Here is a 23,085-nt window from a genome sequence, read left to right as displayed (position 1 = left end):
CAGGTCTCCCCTACCCTCACGGGGAACTGCAGTCCTGCAGACTCCGTTACTGCTCTGAGTAACTGCTGTTCCAGAGGGAAGGAGACTTGACTTGGGGTGGTGAACGCACCATACAAGATACAGATGGTGTATTACAGAATTCACATCTGAAACCTACATCATTTACTAACCGATGTTACCCCGGTAAGTTCAATTAAAAACAAAAACAAAAACCCGCTGTTCCACAGTGTCTTAAGTCACTACCTCTCCGATCGCCGGGGGAAGATCGCCACCTGCATATGTGGTAAGAGCTTGCAGGGTCCTGGGCTCCTCCCTCAGACTTCAACCCAAAACACTGTTTTGTTGCCTCTTTGCTTAAGTAGTTTTACAAAGCAGAAACTATCAATTTCTATATCTACATCTTTCCTGAATAAAAAAATTTCTGCCAGAGGATTCACATTTTTTTCACCTTTCAATTGTATCCAATGAAAACAGCCTGTCCATAGAGTAGCAGCTGGAGGGGAAGCGCGGAAAACACAGCACATCACACGGAGGTTTCAGAAGTCTGCGGTGAGGGGAGGGCAGAGGGACCGAGAGGGTGTTTGCACAAAAACTTCCAGAAGCTACAACCAAACACCAGGAATAGGCAGCAACTCTTTATGCTAACAAATTCCAGGACAGGAACCAAAAAAAGACTGCCTAGCTGGAGGACTTTCCAAACCCAAGAGAAAGAGAGTCTTAAAAAGGAAAAGGGGTAAACGTGGAGAAAAGCAAAATTTTACGTAAATGAACCCAACTCAACAAACCCGAGTCTCCTTTGTGACCAAAAACTTGTAAACTTCCTCCACTACCTCCATCTCTGCATGACGCTGTGTTGCCAAAATATAGGAGGAAATTGCTCCTGCCCTAGAGCTCATAAAGCAAGACACTTCAATATCCTGGATCCCCAAGGTGACCCCATTATCGCTGTTTGGAAGGGCGCACAATAAGGGGGACAGCGACAGGACAGGTCGAAGACAAGAATGAGAGGCAAAGTCTGGAAATGATCACGTGCAGAACTCAGGGCCAATCTTCTTACCCTTTCGGGCCTTCAATAGAGACAACCAAGGACACGGCTGCCTTCCAAACCAACACGAAGCGCTCTGGGAGCCTGCAGTTTGCACGGAGGCATGAGAAAGAACAAGCCCCCGGCGCACCCCTGGTACCAGGGAGGAAACACACCGCCACCGCCGCCGCCACCAGACCCACAGTGAGCACAGGACAGGGAGAACTGAGCTTACAGTGGCCCACAGGAAAGCAAGCCTAGATCTAGAAAGCACGAGATGAGGAGAAACGACCCACAGCAAACACCCACGCAGGCAGGGAGCACTACACAGATGCAGTCACGTGGACGGCCAGGAAAGACAAAACGCCGGACAGGACAGTCTGCTGCACGGAGCCAGCGTGGCGGGACTTACTCATCGCTTTACACACAGCCATACAATAATCCTCAGACTCAAAATTGTTCCTGTTGCCTCCACAGCCGCCATATATAAAGCGCACGCACTTTCCCTTGGAGAGGTCGAAGTACCAACGGGGCATCACGGCCCGGCAGGGCCCCGTCATCGCCTCCTGGGAGCAGACAGCTGTGTGGAAATGGTCAGAATGTCAGCAGGACAGAGGCAGCAGCTTCAGACGCTTCCCAACGCTACGGACCACAAGGGCTGGGCTGGGCGAGGAGGAGGGACCAGGTGACGCTTAACCCTGGTGAAGACCGAGACTGGGCAGAATCCCACCGCCCTGGCTAACTGCCCTGGCTAACTGCCTCACGAGCTCAAGCCAGTCATTTCTGATGATGCAGTCATTTCCCATTCGAAGGCAACACAGACATCGAGAAACTGGAAATATTTTGGGTGCTGTCTTGCGTGTAGGCCGATCAATGTACAGGTTGACAGAGGAATGCCTTAGTTCACAGCTGTGAGCCCCAGGTTGCCCACCTGTTGTTAGGTGGAGATACTTGCCCGATCTGTCTATCTCGGAGGAATCAAGGCCCACAGGGAAGGCAGGTGAACAGGCAAACAGGCTGTACTGGGGATACGAACCACAGTAAGCACTACTTAAGCCTCTGGTAAGGATGAGTGCACATTTTTATGTTCTCCAAGGTGAACCATAAATTTCTAGACTCAGTAAGTAATTTCCCCCTAGTTGGGCCCTAAATAATTCTTCAGATCTTAATTGGTTTCAAATACACAACCAGCAGGAGGCTGTGTGGAAATGGTTCTAGAACCGTCACAACTTCTTTGTAATTGGCAAGATGAAAACACTGCTGGTCCCACTTCCTCACCAGGGTCACTAATTCCGCCCGCCCCGCCACAGCCACCTCTCTATGGACAGACAGGGCAGCCCACAGACTGCAACTCCCTTGGAAAGAGGAGAACCAAGGCAGTGATTTCTACTCCATGAGGTCAGGGCTTTCTGAGTATCGAGGAAGGAAGGGGGGCACCCCTTCAGGAGAGAACATCTCAAGCTAGATGTGGAAGAACCCTGCCCAAGCGCAGGCCGTGCTGTTTCTCATACTCTCCACTTACGTCCTGACAACGCAGAGAACAGTGTTCTGATTCAATTCGGCACCTCCCCCGGGACGTGCCCATCGGCAGGCTCTGCAGCGGCCCAGCCACCACTGCTAAGCGGCCACCCGCCGCCCACTGAAGAGCTGACTTGCCCTTCTGCACACAGGAGCACACCGCCTCTCCTCCTGTGACTTACCTGTGAGGGACGCAGTACAAAACTCTAAGCAAATCATTATCATACGGATTTTACTGCCCCTGCTCTGTATCGGGTTACCTTTCACATCGTGGGTCATCTCCTTTTCTGACATGGTCCCATCGTTGCTAGGTTCAGTCGGGTTCTCTTCGTTGTAGTCATCTCCTTTAAAGTTGTCGTAGTAATAATCACGATCTTCCACCACTTCCTCCTCTTCCTCCTCATCCTCTCCATCTTCATCCACAGCAGCTTCTGTGAAGTCTTCCAAATCCGCTTCAGTAGGAAACTCACTAAAGGTCACAGGGACAAGAGGAAGGTTAACACCAGTTCCTGTGACAAAGCACAACAACGATTCCCTTCCCCATTCTGAAACACACAAAAACAGAGACAGGAAGCAAGCTCAGCTTGCAATGAACCGTGCCTCTCAAGCCCTCCGCCCAGCCGCATCAGCAAAAGGGGACAGTTAGCGGACAGAGACCACGTTAACCTGTAGAAAATACTGCAGCCATGGGCACTCCCATGACCAGCTGCAGCAGGAATGAAATGCACGCTGGCTCAGCTCCAGCCCGAGCCAGGCAAGGGCCACTCCGCTAGCTGCCTGCAGCCCCCCGGCAAAGCAAGCTCACAGGTTCGGGGCAAGAGCTTACCTCTTATAAATCTCATAGTCTTCCTCTTCCTCTTCCTCCTCCTCTCCCTCCTCCTCCTCCTCCTCCTCCTCCTCCACCACCTCCTCGTCCTCTTTGGACACAGCAGACTGCACGGCCTTCGTCTGAGGGCAGCACACGTACTCAGTGCCGTGGAACTGGTCCACGCCGCAGGGCAGCAGCATGCCGTAGCTGTACAACGTCATGCCCTGGGTCAGACAAGCCTACGAGAAACCCACAGACCAACATCAGAACATACCCCGTTCCCAGGGGCAGCCAAGCGAAACCCAATCCAATCACTACTTAACGCTTTCTCTCACGGACACAGACTTTCTGTCAAAAAGGTGTGAGGTTATGATTTTAAGATTTACAAGTTTTGCTTATCAGGGCCCCAAACAATGAAAGTCCAAAGCTGGGAAAAATGGAGCAAAGAGAGACTCTTCTAGCAATGATCAACACCAGCCGGAGTGGCTGCCGCTCATTTACACTCCTCACTGGTGAGGGACCCACTGCCTCCAAGTGTGACCGAAGAAGAACAGACCGGAGACCCAACTTAACCCAAGAAGAGCAGCGTAAGGAAGGCTATTATTTCTCCCACTGGAAGGATGAGGTGACGCCCAGCCCTGTCAGCGTGTGCGCGCAGACTCTGGGTTTCCTAACTGGCAATTTCCATCCCAAGAACTTAGGGTGTAGAACGGCCTTCCTGGGAGCCCTGCTGGGAGCATCCTTGCTGAACAATCTTTTTCAATGTCCTTAACTTTAGGGCCTGGATTGTCCACATGGGACTTGCCCACAAAAATATGGATTCTTTCCCCAAATATCGTTAATTTTCGAAGTACCTGCTAACTTTGAAGAGGGAAAAAAAGAACTTAATTTAAAACCATGGTGCGGTTTAGAGGAAAATGCTACTCTCTCTCCTAACAGAAGCCACGCTTGACCTTTCGGCCCGCCTTTACCTCTCTGACAGCCGTGTGCCAGTGCTGGTGGTTCTCGCACACCTCCATCCGCTCTTTGTGGAAAAACTGGCACTTTTCCGGAACTAGCAGAACATCACTTACAAACTCGCCCACTGGAAAAGAGGAGCTTTGTCAGAAGCCAGTCTGATCCTGACTCCGGGGGAAAACGCCCCCCGTTGCAGATCATTACAGTCACAAAGTCAGGTGCAGCAGGCGCTGTATCTCGCATTCTTCAAAGGCCAAGTGAACACTCCTGCTCCAAACAAACAGCCACAAGAGCTCAACACTCCGTTATGGCCGTCAGGCCCAGGACTGTCCATCCTCACCTACCCCAGACCCCACCCCTCCCAGAGCCGATGCAGAGCTCCACAGCACACGACGAGCAAATAGGAACAGGACCCCCTTCCCTGACCTCGAAGACCCACCCACAGGTCCTCCCCCAGCCCGATGTCACATAAACAGCATTCCCAGCCCTCGACTCCCGTATTTCTGGCCGTATGGGTTCTAATAACAAAATGCCCAGGATGCTAAGACTGGGTATTCTCCTAAAGTGCAGATGATCTTAATTACACGAGCCCTCGGTGTGCCTAATGACACCTAGCTCTAAGGCCAAACACCATTGTAATAACTGACTCATCGGTAACTGAATAGTCAACGCAGAGCTACTTACAAAGGGAACTGGTAAGTCCTGGTAATGGAAAGCTCTGGTAGACATTATCTTAACCAGGTGGCCAGTTTAACATCACCAATCACGAACAAGCTGACATATGTGATATCCTCAGAAGAGCGTATTACCTACAGTCTTTCTATCAAAACACGTCATTTCGACCTAGCCATGATCGAACAGTAAGACAAATTCAAATGGAGGCACACTCTGCCAACCAGGCGGCCCCGAAGGCTCTAAGGAGGTCGAACTTGTGCACAAACATTATGGACAACCAGACGCCACCCCACCCCAAAAGGATTTAGATAAGAAACTGTCGTAGATCAAATGTCACGTGTGATCCTTTTCAAGAAGAAGCTGTAAAGGACAGCCTTTGGATATTCGGGAAGATTGTCCAGACTGTGCCTGCTGTGTCGCGGTCGCAGGAGGATGTCCTCCCTCTGAGAAGAAACAGGCTAACGTGCTGGAAGGTGAACTATCACGATGTCTCGACTTACCCCCAAACAGTGTAACAACAACAAAAAGTTTGTAAGACACACACACACACACACACACACACACACACGAGACAGACAAATAAGGCAAAACTGAAGAACCTACATAAAGGGTATATTGGTACTCAACTACTACATTTTTTTCGATAGGTCTAAAATTTTTTAAAAATAAAAAGCTGAGCATAATACCTTCTACGTCCATCAGTGCTGTTGCAAATAGTAAGAGATTTCATTTTTTTTAATTGGTTGAGTAATATTCCCTTGTACATACATACTACAACTCTTTGGTTATTGTTAGAGAGGAGAAGGGAGGAAGAGAGAGAGGGAGAGAAACATGGATGAGGGAGAGAGACATCCACTGGTTGCCTCTCGCACCCTCCCCAACCAGGGAGCACAGGGCCTGACCAGGGACTGAACTTGCAACCCAGGCCTGAGCCCCGACAAGGACTGAACCAGTGGAGCCACGCTGGTCAGGGCTCTCCTGTAACCCGGCGACTGTAAGTAAGGCTGCAGTGAACACAAGGGTGCACATACTGTTTCAAATTAGTTTTGGGTTTCTTTGGACATGTACCCAGAAGTGAAACCGCTGGGTCATAGGGCAGTCCCAATTTAAATTTTTGAGAAAACTCCGCACTATTTCCACAGAGGCTGCAACAGTCTGCATTCCCACCAACAGTGCTCAAGGGTTCCCCTTTCTCCACATCCTCCCCAACACTTGTTGTGTAAATTGTGCAACTGAAACCTGTATAGTTTTGTTAGTCAGTGTCACCCCAATAAATTTAGTAAGGAAAATATTTAAAGTAACTAAATGCCACCAATCTCCAGCTATTTTATGCCTGACTTAATCTGTCTGACCTCTAAAAACCAGAAGAGAATTACTACCATTGAGTTTTAAAATAATCTAAAATATGAAAATGGAAAAACAAAGAATACTCTTTGATTCCGTAATTGCAATTCTTAGAATATATTCTAAGGAAATATTTAACAAGTGAACAAAAATATTCATTATAGTGTTGTTAATATAAAAGAAAAAGAGCCTAAATGTCCACTAACAGGGAATTCGTTCCATAATGGTACCCACACACAGCGGAACACCACGGGGATGTCACAGGAAATGCGGGTCATGTGCGTGTTTCACACAGTCACTTGCAAACCGACACCTGCCGCGGACCGGTGAGCTGCTCTGAGACACCAAGGTGCAGGAGACTGCGCCGCAGAGCCGGACTCTGCAAACTTCCTTCGGTGGTCTGCACGTCCCAGTAACACTGCCTGTCCGCATCTCCTCCAAAACAGCCCAACACACACACTGTTCCCTTCCTCCAGTACAGCAGCCAGTCTGCACACGGATGGCAGAGACGACTAGCTCCTTCCCCACAAACAGCAGCAGTTTCGGGTCTTCGCGCATCACCAGCACTGCCCCACTACTGGGATCACTCTGTGTATTTAGATACATTTTTACAGATAAGCAGGAGGCAACTGGTACCAACAGGAGACAGAAGGTTCATTCTGAGGAGACTGAACTGTAACTTCTCACCAAATGTACTAAGTATCAGAAGAGTCGCATGCTCTCAGAAAAGAGCAGAGTTAAGTGATGTGCATACAGATGTCTGTGTGTGACATCAGATTTGATGCAAACGTTGCTAGCAACCCAAATTCACCCTCAAATTGCTTTCAAGCATCCTAATCAAGACACATCCTTCTCCTTAACCTCACAAAACAACAGAACACAGCGTCTGAGTACACAGATAAGGCCCCTGGAACATCCAAACTAATTAATAGAGGCACCCAACTCATACAGACCCAACCTACCTTCTCCCATTTCTCACCTCCCTGCCCCGCTGGGCTGTCTATGATTTGGGTTTGCTAAGCAGCCATAACAAAAATGGGTTTCAAGGCTGAAGCCAACCACACTACCATCTGTCTCTGTATGGCAAGCCACAGTATCCACTTTAATATGCATAAAAGGCTCGCTGTGGTTACTCCCGCTGAATTAAATATGCAAGACTCTCACTTTTGACTGCATTAATTTTTAGTACAGTTTGTATGTTAAAAGAACTGAGTACAGTTAGATAATTTCAGAAAATGTACCATAAACCATCAGACTATGGGTGAATTATATAGTATAAGAGTCATATCTCAACACCACTATTCTTAAAAATCAGCGAGACTGTTATTTATAGGGGATATTGGGAAAAGTTTTAAAAATATCCTGAAGAGAGCCCTGACCAGTGTGGCTCAGTTGGTTGTGCATCGTCCCACAAAACAAAAGGTCGCTGGTTCAATTCCCAGTCAGAGCACATGCCTGGGTTGTGGGTTCGGTCCCCAGTCAGGGCACATGCCAGAGACAACTGATCGATGTCTCTCTCCCTCTCTCTCTCCCTCCCTTCCCCTCTTCTAAAAAATAAAATATATATACTGAAGATAACAGCATTGTATCAATATGAGCTCATTGTTTTTAATATATGCACACAGACATAGCAAATAGATTCATGTATGCATGTAATGTACGCACACATAATATTTCTTAGCTCTGTCTCCTCAGTGGACCTGGAAGCAGTAACACTGTAATAGCAGTAAGCATACCTAATGCCCAGATCTCCATTTCTAAATATTCCTTCTCCCTACTAAACGAAACCAGGCCTTCTTGAAGAAATGTCTGAGGCAAAGGGGGTGGGGTAGAAAACTATAGGATGAGCCTAGCACAGCTTTTTGTACCAGAAAGGAAGGAAGCTTTCAAAGAATGACAGGGACATGGTAAAAAGACGCCGGAAGCAGCATGAAGGGACTCCCACTGGCCAAATCGGGACAATGAGCCCATCGTGAAATAAATGAAATGCAGACAGCACCTTAGCCAGGTGATAAAAGTAAGACCGCTAATGAAACAGACATCATGAAACTCCTAGTACGATGCAGCGAGAACATTTCTAAAAGAAAACCTTCAAAAATGCATTAAGTCAAAAGGAGTAAGACGAACCCAAACCGCAAGGCATTCTATGAGGTCAGTGGCCTATACTCTGTAACAGTGATTTTCAACCAGTGTGCCACGAGAATTTTTAAAACATGCAATTCCTGGCTATTCAGACAGGGGCTGACATCTTTTCCTTTAGATTGTCAAATAAAAAAAAAAGGGCAACAAATAACTTGATAAACAGAAGCCTCATACCCAGAGATTTCTTGCAGCCAAATGAAATGGAAGAACACCCTTAACCACGTCAGAAAGAATGTTTCCAAGCTCACTCTACTGCACGGTGCTCCAGTGTAAAGTCAGTGATGTTAAGCGCAGGCGTGGCCCTCTTTCCCCCTACCGAGCACTTTGAAAACAATGTCACTGCTACGCTGACTCTTCTTCCTGTTATTTTGCTGCATGCGAAAATGAGAAAAGCAACGTATTCCATTGCAGGTTAGGTTTTAAAGAAGGGAGGGAGGGGAAAAGGTTACATTCGTGGCTAAGTCAGTATGTAGCTACAGAACTACCCACAACATCTAACGTTAATGCCGTGTCTCTGGGCCGCTTCATTCAGCACCGCTCACTGGATGACTGTAAAACTTCGGCTCGCCATGGCAGGCAAAGCTGGGGTGCCTGCAGGCAGCCCTCTCCTTCAGGGCCCTAGAGAGGGCTCCTCCTCAAAAGACAGAAGGATGCCCACGAGGGGAGAGGGCGAGTGACCATCTAAGTGAAGTGCTGACACAGAAAGCAATAAATATTCAAAATGAAAGTCCCACAGCAAACCCTTGTAGCCCTCACGTTCTTCACAGATGTGGATGAGCCAAGAGAGAATGAGGGGCCCCACTTCCGGAGCAATAGCCAAGAGTGTCTGCAGAACACTCACCAAGACACTTGAAAGGAATCACAATGTGGCTCTTGCACTGCTTTTTGTCTCTGCGGCACCAGTTGTCCACACCGACTGGCTGGTTGGCTTCCATCACATTGGTGATCTGTAGCTCTGGATACATCTGCACGGGAGAGCAACACACTCACACTCAACTGACTTGGTCCATAATAACAAGGGGACATTCGCTGGCAAGTGAGGACGAGTGTCTGCTTACTCAGCGTCACTGCTATCCTATCTACAAATCTCCAGTTCCACTCTGCAGCCCCCGCTCCAGATAAACTCTCCAAGCGAAAAGATACTGCAACGGAAAGACGGATTTCTGACTACTAATGCATGCTCTTAAAAAAAAAAAAAAAGTGGGGGGGAATCTTTACTTAAGGACATACAAAAGCAGCAAGCTGTCAGCCCCCAAAACCTATTAGGTATCAAAGCCACTTGTAGGGTGTGTGTAAGTGGCTCAGTTCATGAACTAAAATATTTAAGAGGCAAGTCCATGGAAATGTCTGTTAATGTAATATAGAATAATGCCTGACCCCAGCCCTCTGTGCCAGTCTCGCTAAGTAAGAAGTTCGAACGTCTTATATCCTTTTCTAGGTCAAGTTTTGACCCAAGACCAAGTTGAATCAGACCTGAGATGCTCATTCACAGCAAGGGGAGAACACACGCACACACATGGCTTGTTTTGCTTCGCCTCTTCCCGTAACGAGTGGAAGCCAAGAGGACCGGGCTGGACTGCCGGAGTGCCTGCCAAGCTTCTGCAGAACTCCCCCCGAAAGCTCAAGCGCACAGCACGCACAGGCAGAAGCCTCGAGAAGTCCTGCTCGTACCACACGCTTAGAAACGACAGGCCCAGTGCGCCAGTCATCACCAGCTTGGTCTTCGGTCAAAAGAGAAGAATGACAGAGTATCCATTTCTAAGGCAAAGAGATTCGAATTTAACCCAGAAAAAAAAAGTGGCTTTAACTTTGGCAAATCTCTTACCTCCTGACAGTACTGAAGAACTTCTTCCTTTGTTCCAAAGCAGCTCTTAGTGCCTGTTGGGTCAGGTTCCCATTTCCCAGTCTGAATGTTCACATGCATATTTAGCTTTCCACAAAACATTGCGATCTGGGGCTCGGCGACAGCAAATCCTGTTCCAGCATTGGCTGCAAGGGCCTACCAAAGGGGGACAAAAACACAGGGTTACTCCAAGACGTCTGCACAGAGCCAGTCGTTCAGTTGTTTGTGACAGTGGAATCGATCTTTTTTAATGTAACTTCCTTTTGTTCTTTTCTTTGTTTTTAGAGAAAGGGAGGGAGAAAGAGAGGGAGAGAAACATTAATGTGTGGTTGCCTCTCACACATCCCCAACTGGGGACCCTGTCGGCACCCCTGGCATGTGCTCTGACTGGGAATCAAACCAGAGACCCTTTGGTTTGCAGGTCGGCGCTCAATCCACTGAGCCACACCAGCTAGGGCTCGATTTTTTTAAAAAAATCTTCATTGTTTACTTTTTTATGTCATAAACAAGTCCTTTTCCCAGGAGCCAGGCCAGAATAAAAAATGAACTCTGGATGTACAAGATCAAAGTGAAAGGTCGATGAGAAGTCTACCCCCAACCCCTGTCCGGATACTTCTGACTTGGGTACCTATAACCTAACTGCAGTCTCCTCTCATACAAGCAAGTCTACTTTCCATTCCTTAGTACATCAAACCACAAAATTATAAAATGCCTAAAATCCCCAGAATTTTACTCAATTCACTCACCCAAAATTTTACTGAGCGGTTACTATTGTGCAAAGAAACAAACAAAATGCTTAGGACACAGGGGCGAGGGGGGGAACAGTTACGCCCCGCTCTCATGGGGCTTGCGGTCTAGTACGGCAGTCCACACACCAAAGAGTGTGATCACGTGCCCCGACTTCCTAGGAAGGGAAGGAGCGCACGGCGTGGAAAAAGCACAGAAACAGGGAATCTGCCTTAGGCTGGATAATAGGGTGATCGGGCAGGCTTTCTGAAGAGCACAGCACTTGAGTAGAGCAGAGCTTTCAGCACCCCAAGTGGAGGGAAGGTAGAGAGCGGTGGAAAAGGGAGGAGTGGCCTGCAGGACCAAGACCGGACAGTCTGTAGACTAAGAAAGGATTCTGGTCTTTATCACTGGATGTAAGGAGAGGCTCTGAGCACAAAGGTACCATGTCAACATGGAGCTCTGATGCTTTCGCTGGTTGCAGGGTGAAGAACAGAGTGAAAGGAACCCCGAGTGCATGCGGAGAAGTGGCTCAGGAGGCTGGAGCTGCACAGCTCCAAAGGGAGAGAGGGTAGCTCGGGCTAGGGAGGGTAGTGGAGAGAGAGACTCAAGAGATCACAGAGAGCAAAACAAGGAAGACTTGGGGGCAATTAGCTAGGGGTGAGAGGAAGACATCAAATCTGCTTAGTGTTACTCAGTAAGTGATAGTGTCATTCATTGAAACAGAACACTACAAGGAATTTCAGGAACAGTTTTATCTCGTGTTTGGTAAAAAATAATCAACTGTAGCATAAAGTCTCCCTTAGGTTAGTATGCTCTTCTTCACAAGAGACCATAGCCACTAACCTCTCACAAGTGTCAGGTAAGAAATAACACCTAGGCATGGTGACAGTAAGGCTCCTCCTGCAAAGCCTCTTGCAGTAGGAAAAGAACACAGGCATCCGAACAGCTAGAAATGTGCCAACACTGATGACTGCATCTCTTGGGGGCGGTGGGGAGTAGGGTTAGATTGCACGGTTTATTATATTGTTCTTTCTAAAAAGAGCAATTAGCCCTGACTGGTGTGGCTCAGTTGGCTGTGTGGCGACCCGCAAAGTGAGAGGTTGCAGGTTGGGTTACGGGTCAGGGCACGTGCCGGGGTTGCAGATTCAGTCCCTGGTAGTGCAACGGGTTGATCGATGTCTCTCTCTTATGTCAACATTTCTCTCCTGTTCTCCCTACCTACCCTCTCTCTAAAAATACATACATAAAATCTTTAAAACAAATAAAAAGAGCAATGAACATAAAATGGTTTTCCTTTAACAGAAAGGGTAGTTCTGACTTAAAGTGTATGGAAAACATGTACTTTCTAAGCAATCCCTATTTACCTGTGCTGATGGACGGCACAGACAGGAACGAGCCTTCCAATCAGAAGCCTGTATGGGATTTTGAAATACACTACCATCTTTTTCCAGAACAAATTTACCACCCAACATGTTCTGCTTTGAAACTTATGAAAATTTGTCTGTTTTCTACCAGCGCAAGAGAAGGAAGCACAAACTCCTGTTGGATAGCTGGGAGGAAGCAAATTTGGAAGTAAAATGTTGCCTAGATCAATCCAGGTTGAAAAAACACCTACTGAACCCAATGAGAACAATTAGCAACTTTATTAACTAGAATCAATTGTAACCCTATCCAGTGATGACTCATGAAGGAGGAGGCAGGTCCTCCACCTTCAGTGTAGCTGCACGTGGAGCCAAAGACTGCTGTCAGGTCCTGTGTCCCCCAAAGAAAGAAGCATTGAAAGGTGTCTGCAGAAAGGAACACTAATCACGCCTAATCAAAAGAAATCGCTGAACGGTGTAAGGGTGTACAAGACAAACACATTAATTCTCACAATGAGTTCAAGATGAGAACCTAAGTGCCTCTTGCGGTGGCCAGGCTTCTTTCAGGAGCCATGTCTAAGGACCCCAGCTAGAAACTTGGGGTACAGCATGGGGGGAAACGGGCCTATATAAACGGGCACACACAGAGAGACAAAGGCCAGAAAGCCTCCGGGACACTTCTGTGTACTGAAACCAGTGCACCCATCAAAGTCGTTTTTTCCTATTTCAAAAGCCCAGACAAAAACAAATGGGAAAACAACAACAAGACACGATACATATTCAATCAAGAAAGCCAAATTAACAGGTCAAAAAGAGTTTCCCAAACCTGCTATATATGAACTACCACAGTTGTATCTGAAAGATGCTGGACAGTGTTTCTTATGTTTTCTGTGGTCTTGTGCATTTTTAACATTAAAGGCAGCTATTAAACAAACAGGATCTCGGGGGTGGGGTGGGGATTTCCTCTTATATTCCAAAAGTGAATACAGGTAAGGCGCAGGGTCAGTTAGTTCTGGGAGGTCACCCAAGCCACAGCTGTGGAGGGGTCAAAACTGCGCAGGCCGCCGTCCAGCAGCAGTGAAGATCACGCTGCCCGTGTTTCTCGTTAGGGCTCTTGGCTGAAGACCACAGCAGCTCCAAGTGCATAAGCGTCCAGTCTGCGGGTCAACCACTGAGGTCAGCGCAGCGGTGGCAAGTGCACTCAATCTTTGTGCGGAGATGGGCAGCATGGCCGTCCCTGAAGAGGGTCTGAAACCCCAGAGGTTAAAGCAACAGGAAGAGGCAGCTGAGCCGCGACAGCTCCTCGCATCGTTACCACCAAGAAAAGGGAGAGTAGCTGGAGTCATTCCAGACAGCTCACAGGCTGCAGTGATTCACTTCTGAGTTCAGAAAGATTAATCCTTGCGGTCGTGAGAGACTCTCAAGAAGGTATCATCTGAAATATAAACAGCCTCTGCGGGCCGTGACTGCGAACCGACCAATCAAACATGCCCCAGCCCATCCAGAGTACAACAGGATCTTTTTTGCTTATGTTTGTACTTCTTTACTTTGAAAACGCTCTTATTTAATGGGCTCTCCGTTTTCTTAAGCACACTGTGCCTCGATCCATTACATCAACGTATAAATCAATCTGTTTCCTAATCTAACATGTTACAAATGGGGCTTCGCTGCCAAGTCAGCACTCCTGACATCCTGTGAACCTGGAGCCCGCTCTGAGAGAAAATTAATGCCCCGCGCTCTGGCACTTAAGCCCGCCCCTGTGATCTATGCTCCTCACAGCACTCTGAAGGCTTTGAAAACAAATTGCATCAATTGCTTTCCTAGCCCAGTGCTTCTATTTTACTTAATAATTCATTCTTGGTAAGAAATTCCATTTCATTAATTTGGCTCAGGGAACAGAGTTTAGCTATCTAAGGACAGAAATTCAACTTGGTAAAAACTGCTTCCAGTAACTTGGTTGAAAACATGGAATGGCAATAAATAAATTTACCCCTCCCCCCCTGTAATCACCACCTGTAGAGATGCAGCCCCGAGGCCCATTCCAAGGCACCCAGGACAGATGCAGCCTCCCTAGCCAAGCAAACAGGTAAGCCCCTTACTTCCTCCTTGAAGCTATTACCCCAGAATCCAATCTGGCCCCAGGGCTTGTGAAAGTGCCAAAGAGGGGGTTTATCCTGTGATTGAGTGAATCGCATCTCCTTGGATAGGAGGGTGCTGCATCACAGCCTCGCAGGTGTCCAAGCTTCCCTGGAAAGTCAAGTCAACACAGTTCTAGTTCTTTTTTTAAAGGCTTTATTTATTTAATTTTAGAGAGAGGGGAAGGGAGGGGAGAGAGAGAGAGAGAGAGAGATGAAACACCAATGTGTGAGAGAAACATCAACTGGTTGCCCCTAGCATGCCCCCGACCAGGGGGACCTGGCCCACAACCCAGGCATGTGCCCTGACTGGGAATCGAACCAGCGACCCTTTAGTTCACAGGCCCTTGCTCAATCCAATGAGCTACACCAGCCAGGGCTGAACTTCTAATTAGAAGCTGGTGAATTAGGGTTAGTAGTAAAAAACTCCAAATGTAAAAGGCCATTATCCTTCCTCTGACACATACCAGCTGTTAGGTATTATTTTCATAGGCAGTAATTTATACAAATAATCCCTGCTTTTATTAGAGCTCTAAATATTGAAGTATCGATGAGGTATCATTTACAAGGCTGGAAGCAGCTTAGGCTGTCCCCTAGGGCTTTTCAACAGGACCACAGTCATCTGTCCATCTGGGTTACACTGGTACGGGTCCAAGCACCAAGATTTAGAGAGGTCTTCTTGTATGTGTCTCTGAGATGAAAGCAGTCTTTTTATCAGTTACTGAAAAAATACATTAAATACTTTTATATTTTTAAAAAAGATGCATAGTGTTTACAGACCTAAAATTCTCAAGATTTGTACTGGCTCCCGTTTCTTTCCAATTTCCCATAATAAAATAGGAAACTGATGTCCACAGGAACGCTAGGAAACTGATGTCCACAGGAACGCAGACACTAGGACGTGCCCTGTCCAGCCACGAGCTGGACACCCCACTCCTCTGGGGTGTTCTGCTCACCCCACTCCTGCCCTCAGAAGAAGTGCTCCACGTGGTTGGTGGCAAAGAGCACGGGCTTACGAGGCAAGCAAACCATGAGGGAACCCCAGCCCCATCAATGACTACCTGCGCTGCCTTCGGCAGGTCACCTAACTCTCTGGACCTCAGTTTCCTCATCTATAAAACGGAACACAATGTGTAACCAACCACACACCATAGTCCACAGTGTTGCTTCGAGGTTTAAATGAGTTAACACATGCAAAGTCCTTGAAAGAGTGCTTGTTACAAAGAAATTCTTTTGTTTGTGGCTATTAGTATCAGGCTTTAAATTTCTTTATCTGTAGAACAGGGCTACCAACATACATATTCCTCTCAGGCCTGTTGTGGGGATTAAATTAAGATAATGCACCAGGCACAATGCCGACCTCAGAGCAAGCACTTAGCGTCATTATCATAGGGCTGGTCCCTAAAGATTTAATTCCCCCAGCTGCGGAACTGCAGCCTAAGTCATGCACGGCCAGGGAAGCACACAGGAAACCCTCCTGAGACCAGCCACCCTCCTCAAATCCAAATCCAGGATAGCACGAGGCGGGGTTGAGACTGCACATTCCTTTTTTACCTATTAAACTGGATGCCTAAAGCAGGTTCCAATAATCTCGACATTTTCTTTTGTGGGAATTCAGTCGCCAAATGTTTACATGAACCATTTAAAGCTGCCCTACTATTTATTTGGAGGAAAAGCACTGGGGTCTGCGGGCTTGCTGGCGCCCCAGCCCCGGTCTGGCTTTCAGCGGGCGCGCGAGTGGGGTCGGCACGAGTCTGCAGTTACTCCTGAGACACTGCAGTGATCAAAAAAAAAAGCATGATGTGAACTACTTCTCTGAATGGGTGTTTCTTAAGGGACAGTCCCTCTACTTCCTAGCATCTCAACATCATGGAAGTGATCTGGTCCCTCTCGATCTCAGTTGCTGCTTATGCATAATCTAAAGATGGCACTACCCAAATTTTAGGTATTTTAATAAATGACACCGACGATATTAACTTTGGACTTCGGTTCACATTACAACAGATAAAACTCTACCTTTCCTAAAACTCCGGCGGATACCTAAGAAGCATGGCTGGGAAACAAAGACAGCTTCCCTGAGTAAGACTGTGTATGACTCCAAAGCTAAGCAGTAATGTGTCATACTTCAAACGCAGGGGTCAGAAAGCCAGGAGGCTTGGGTTCTTATGAGATGATCTAAATGGTGTGAACTTGGGCTTCACCTTTGAACCCAATGGCTAGTATTGCTTAAACAGTTATTTACTAAGAGTGTACTAAATAAATAGTGTGTGCAAGACTGGGGGAGTTTACAGAGGGGTGTGTTTTCTAACCCATTACAGGGTGAAATGATTACAGTAGCAAGACCACTTGCCAGAATGACGTTCACAGATCCGAGAGAGGCAAATGCACATTTTAACATACAATTAGCAATATCTCTATGCTATTCTGCTAAATACTTGACTATGTTTACAAGGGGCAAGACACCAATCTTAATGTCAGAACTCAGTTTTAACTTCTAACATCCAATAAAACAACTGAAAATAACAAAAATCTGAAAGCCCCACCCCGTCCAAGTTCAAAGCAAGTCAAAAGGCATCTTAAGGCAGCTTTCCAATGATTTATATAGCATTTAAATTTGAAAGTAAATAGAGGCTGTATTATCAGCTCACACCAGATCTGCTTGCAGACAATTCTTCTTCCTGTCTGGGACCGATGCCCATGTGCATTATTGTAATTATCAGCAGTTCTAAAAAATAAAGTAATAAAGCCAGTATGAGCTGGTAGTCAGTATGTTTACTGCATGCTACCTCGCCCATTAATTAGCCTCCCTGAGATCAAGCCACCCAGCCACTAAATAAATGCCTAAAGGGGAGGAAGAAAAGCTACACTCAAGTAACAAGAATGATGAAGAAGGATGTAACGTGTGCAAACACCCCTCCCCCCACAGTGGAACGTACAACAGCACCATTCTTCTCTTCGTCAGGTGGGCCTCTGGGGAGCTGCGACCGACTGCACTCTGGCCCTCCACGAGCCCTTCTCCACCCAGCACTCCAAATGATCTCAGGACACCTCGCTCTTCTGATCCAGGGACTCCGACTCTTGCACATGACCCTTGCCTCACTCCGTCACCCAGCCTCGTGCTCAGCAACACCCCGTGTCCACACACCAGCCAGGGTCTTCCTAGACTCAAGGCTCTCCACCCAGACCCGTGCTCCCCTTTCAAGACTCAAATGTGGCCCTGGCTGGTGTGGCTCAGTGGATTGAGTACGGGCCTGCAAAGCAAAGGGTCACGGGTTCGATTCCCAGTCAGGGCACATGCCTGGGTTGCAGGCCAGGTCCCCAGTAGGGGGCATGTGAGAGGCAACCACACACTGATGTTTCTCTCCCTCTCTTTCTCCTTCCCTTCCCCTCTAATACATAAAAAATATATATATATTTTAAAAACAGACTCAAATGTGCATCCTCTGAGCAGTCTTCCTGAGGAAGTCCCCAGCCCACTACCCCCCCCCCCAACAATCTGAAGCTGCCTTGCTCATTCACCTGCCTCGTCCAGCTCCCTCCATCAGCATATAAGCCCTCAGGGGGAGACCCTCATCTGTTTTTCTAACCAGTTACTTGGAAACAGCACGGAGAATATGAGGCTAATCATTTACACCCAAGGAAGTGACTGACTCTAGCACCTGTCTGCTTGGTTTCTTCAAGACATGTAGTCAAACTAGTATCAGTCAGCAGCCATTTCAAAATAGTACTAGTCTTCATATAAGATCAATAATGAATGACATTAAATTAAAACAAAAAAACAAACCTCAGGCACCACGGCAAGTTTCGAATTCCCCCCTACCCCCCAGGTGAATCCATGTACTCGGCCTGAAAAGCCCCTCGGAACATGGCTCACCGGAGCCGAGTTGGCCCCCTACCCAGGCAGCCCGCCCATAGAGGCAGCACCTCTCGCCTGTCCAGACATTGTCAACTTTCTGTGAAAAAAGGGTTGAACTTTAAACTAGCATCCTAGGTTCATCCGCCCACGTTCCTTTGCCCTCTTGGTCAAATCAATACTCTCTACATCATTGTAACATAAAAATGTGCCACGGATAGCTCCTTCCTTGGGCATCTACTTTCCCGTTGGAGTTAGCGGCCGCATCTTTCACCACGTGAAAGATCACCGACACTGAGACTGCCAGAAGACATGCAAAGCCCCTTCCCTGTGGCCATATGCGCTCGGGGAGCCCACGGACTCGATTCCTTCTTTCTTAAGCCAGCCTTCTTCTCAGCCCCCCTTTTCCTGCCTGTCCCGCACTGACTACTCTCTAGGCCCGAGCACAGCCCCCATTTGCAGGACGCGACTGTCACCACCCTGAAAACTCTCGCCCCCTGTGCCACATCTGCTGCTCGGGCTGCCGTCTCTGCCCGTGTGCACCGGTCTCTTCCTGGCGTACAGAGCAGGGAGGGGTGCTGAGGGGCTCATCACTCTTATTTCCAAACCCTCCCCTGTTCCTGGCCTCACCCACTCACAGCCCTGATGACGCTCTGCACCCCCTCATTTCAGTTCTGCTCTGCGAGTCACTTGCTTTCAGGTGGCTTTTCCTCTGCCTTTAGGTGTCAGCTGTTTCTGGTCTGCTAGCTCAGTTACTTAGGTCCATTTGCTCTCTATCTTCGTAATCTGGGGAACGCCTCTCCTTCTCTCCTGTTCTCTGCCCTTGTTGGTTTGTTCTTATGTTAAACGGATAGAAAACTAAGCAGCATTCTCTCTTCAGGACAGAGCTCGGAAAACTGGAATCCTCCACCTGTACCACTTGAGGGGCAACAATTCAAGACTACTATGAATGTATTTGAAAACTGGAGACGAGAACTATTAATAACATCATAAGCTTTTATTTTTTATTATTTAAACATAATTACAGTTAAGAAAATGAAGTTCCAATCCTTTACTCCGATTATCTCGCCCAGTCACTTTACAGTAGTTATAGTCAACATGCCAGTCACTGGGTATTATGGGCTGAGTTGTGCCCCTCCCCAATTCCTATGCTGAAGTCCTAACACCCACTATCTCCAAATGTGGCCCTACTTGACCCCAAGGTCACTGCGTATGTAGTTAAGATGAGGTCACACAGGAGCAGGGTGGGTCTCTCATCCAGGATGACTGGCACCCTTACAGAAGGGGAAATGAGGAAAGACAGACATGAACCCACAGGGAGAGCACCACTTGAACTGAAGTTAAGAACCTACCAAAAGCTAAGGAGCTTCCGAAAGCAAGAGAGGCCTGGAAGAGACCCTTTCGCACCTTCAGAGGGATCATGGTCTCACCAACATCTTGATCTTGGACTTCTGTCCTCCAGAACACAACAGGGAGACAATAAATTTCTGTTGCTTAAGTCCCTCAGTTTGCGGTACCCTGTTATAGCAGCCCTAGCTGGGAAAACGAACTTAGACTCCGTGTGGTGCCTGGGGATCTCAGTCTTCGAGACAGGGCAACACACAGAGAAGCCCAGAACTACAACCCAAGGCACACAGTCCGAAAGAGGAGAGGGAGCAGGAACTAGGAGTGCCGTAATCTGAAAAGAGCTCCAACAGAGGGAGGCATGGGGCTTGGCCCAGAACAGAAACAACTATGGGGCAAGGTGAAGGGCAAAGTCTCGAAACCCCTCCTCCACGGAAACAGTGCCTGGGCTCTCTTCCAGCCTGAGTATGTCCCTGCTAGGCAAACTTCAGCAGGCGGAACCTGCAGGACTGTGTAGGGACAAGGAGGCTTGTTGGGAAGGCACTGCCTGCACTCAGGACAAAGGTGGGACAGGATGAAGGAACCCGACAGGGTTTGGACAGGGGCCAGAAAGGAGTCCCATTTAAATGCGCTTTCCTTCCTTCCATTTGGAAGACTAACCAGAGTCTCTGGTAACCGCAAAGCTGAGGCACAGTCCTCACACGGTTCCTTGAGGAATCCTCAACTTGCCAGGAGTTAAATGGGTGAGAGCCACAAAACTTGTCTGAAGAAGCCAAGCTGGTTCAGGATGGGGGAGGGACAGTGGAGGCACACAGGGGGGCACTCTCCTCCGTCTCCCAACTCTTCAGATTCACTTATAAATTTATGTCTGTCTGTCTGTCTGTCTCTCTCTCTCTCTCTCTCTCTCACACACACACACACACACACACACCCAGGCCTCCGACAACCCCAGAACAAAATCCAAGGGTCTTCCAAACAACAACAGCCAGAACAGCAGAGTATATATGATACACAGTTCACATCACAGAGAAATTGCTAATTCAATTACTGTTGTCCTAAGTCAATAAACTTTTGTAAGGGCCTTACAAGACTAGGCTCCAGAGCTAACAAAATGCATGGGTCACAAGTCCTCAAAGTCCTCAGCTGCATGGAGGCCTGGTGTGGTAGGAAAGACAGCAAGCAAACAAAGTAACCCTAATAAAAAGGGAGAGATTCTCAAACACTTGTCATATAGGAGATCCCCAATTACTGTCTGATCACTTCCTAAATGGTGATCAAAAGTAGCCACAGTGAAAAGTATACTGAGGTACCCTATTTTTTTTTGCATATTTTATTGATTATGCTATTACAGTTGTCCTGTGTTTTTTCTCCCCTTTCTCCCCCTTCCCTCCAGCATTCCCCGCCCCATGATTCATGTCCATGGGTCATACCTATCAGTTCTCTGGCTTCTCCATTTTCTGTACTATTCTTAACCACCCCCTGTCTATTTTGTACCTACCAATTATGCTTTTTATTCCCTGTACCTTTCCCCCATTCTCCCCCTTCCCCCTCCCCGCTGATAACCCTCTATGTGATCTCCAGTTCTGTGTCTTTTCCTGTTCTAGTAGGTTGCTTACTTTGTTTTGGGGTTTTATTTTTTAGGTTTAGTTGTTGATAGTTGTGAGTTTGGTGTCATTGTACCATTCACAGTTTTGATCTTTTTCTTAGATAAGTCCCTTTAACATTTCATATAATAAGGGCGTGGTGATGATGAACTCCTTTAACGTGACCTTATCTGGGAAGTACTTTATCTGCCCTTCTGTTCTAAATGAGAGCTTTGCTGGATAGAGTAATCTTGAATGTAGGTCCTTGCTTTTCATGACTTTGGATATTTCTTTCCAGCCCCTTCTTGCCTGCAAGGTTTCTTTTGAGAAATCAGCTGATAGTCTGATGGGAACTCCTTTGTAGGTAGCTGTCTCCTTTCCTCTTGCTGCTTTTAAGATTCTCTCCTTATCTTTAATATTGGGTAATGTAATTATGATGTGCCTTGGTGTGTTCCTCCTTGGGTCCAAGTTCTTTGGGACTCTCTGAGCTTCCTGGACTTCCTGGAAGTCTATTTCCTTTCCCAGATTGGGGAAGTTTTCTTTCATTATTTTTTCAAATAAGTTTCAATTTCTTGCTCTTCCTCTTCTCCTTCTGGCACCCCTATGATTCAGATGTTGGAACGTTTCAAGTTGTCCTGGTGGTTCCTAAGGCTCTCCTCATTTTTTTGAATTCTTGTTTCTTCATTCTGTTCTGGTTGAATGTTTATTTCTTCCTTCTGGTCCAAATTGTTGATTTGGGTTCCAGTTTCCTTCCCTTCACTGTTGGTTCCCTGTACATTTTCCTTTATTTCACTTTTCATAGCCTTTACTTTTTCTTCTATTTTGCAACCATACTCAACCATTTCTGTGAGCGTCCTGATTACCAGCGTTTTGAACTCTGCATCTGATAGGTTGGCTATCTCCTTGTCACTTAGTTCTTTTTCTGGAGTTTGGATGTGTTCTTTCATTTGGGCCACATTTCTTTGCACACGAATGTGGAACTGCTGGGTCTGCCAGGGGCTGCCTTGCAGAGCATCCACTCCGCCCCACCCCAGTTGCCCATTTCCATCCCTCCTAACATCTAAATGAATGTTTCTTCTTTAACTCCTTGGTTGTCAGACCTCCAAACAGTTCAACTTTCTGGCAGTTCTAATTGTTTTTTGTTTTTAAATTGGTTTTTATCCTTTTTTTGTTGTTGTGTGAGGAAGCAAAGCATATCTACCTACACCTCCATCTTGGCCAGAAGCTTGGGACTCCCTGTTTTCTAAAGGCATAATAACACAAATTGGAAGTCTACCACTGAACAAATACGAAAATAAAGAGAAAGAAGAGTAGACACAAACTCTGTTGTAAATCTAAGCATCTAGACCACATTAGTTCCTCTGGAATGTCTCCTCCATGGGCAAGAGTGGCTGAAGCCTCTTACAATCTAGTGAAGTACAGAAAGAAGACCTTCTTTTCCTTGAAAACTTCCCTGGAGCAAGCATGAGTACCCTTTGTTGCTCTAAGAACCTTGTTATTTCCTTCAAGTTCACACGCCTGGATGATTCTCACTGCCAATTCATTACAGTGCCTGAATGCCTCAATCATGTCAAAGAGGGAGCCGTGCAGTTTTCCAAAGAGGCATGTTCAGTGGTCTCTGACTCCCAATTTCAATTAATTTTCCTGGAAAACTCTGTGATGTTTCTGTGCCAGTGCGTGTAGCCTTCCCTGAACACTGATTTTCTCAAAATCCATCTAATCATTGTCTTTTCCTGGAGTAATCAAACCATCCTTTTCCTTGCGCTGAA

The 23,085-nt window shown here is 47.1% G+C and overlaps 1 protein-coding gene across 4 annotated transcripts in view; it reads right to left on the bottom strand.

The window, feature by feature from the left end:
- APLP2 (amyloid beta precursor like protein 2) overlaps positions 1-23,085 on the bottom strand; it is a 66,622-nt gene that overhangs the window by 17,866 nt on the left and 25,671 nt on the right. For 2 of the 4 annotated variants that reach the window (XM_045192722.3, XM_024557151.4), the window contains exons 2-7: positions 10,294-10,467; positions 9,310-9,433; positions 4,322-4,434; positions 3,369-3,589; positions 2,803-3,011; positions 1,437-1,604 (exon numbers count right to left, since the gene is read on the bottom strand). In XM_045192722.3, the coding sequence (XP_045048657.2) occupies positions 1,437-1,604; positions 2,803-3,011; positions 3,369-3,589; positions 4,322-4,434; positions 9,310-9,433; positions 10,294-10,467 (1,009 nt within the window). The remainder of the gene's footprint in view (positions 1-1,436; positions 1,605-2,802; positions 3,012-3,368; positions 3,590-4,321; positions 4,435-9,309; positions 9,434-10,293; positions 10,468-23,085) is intronic. The other 2 variants (XM_045192723.3, XM_024557152.4) reach the window with 1 other exon arrangement.

Source organism: Desmodus rotundus, chromosome 7, assembly GCF_022682495.2.
Source record: "Desmodus rotundus isolate HL8 chromosome 7, HLdesRot8A.1, whole genome shotgun sequence".
NCBI lineage: Eukaryota > Metazoa > Chordata > Mammalia > Chiroptera > Phyllostomidae > Desmodus > Desmodus rotundus.
This window is presented reverse-complemented; position numbering and strand designations above follow the sequence as displayed.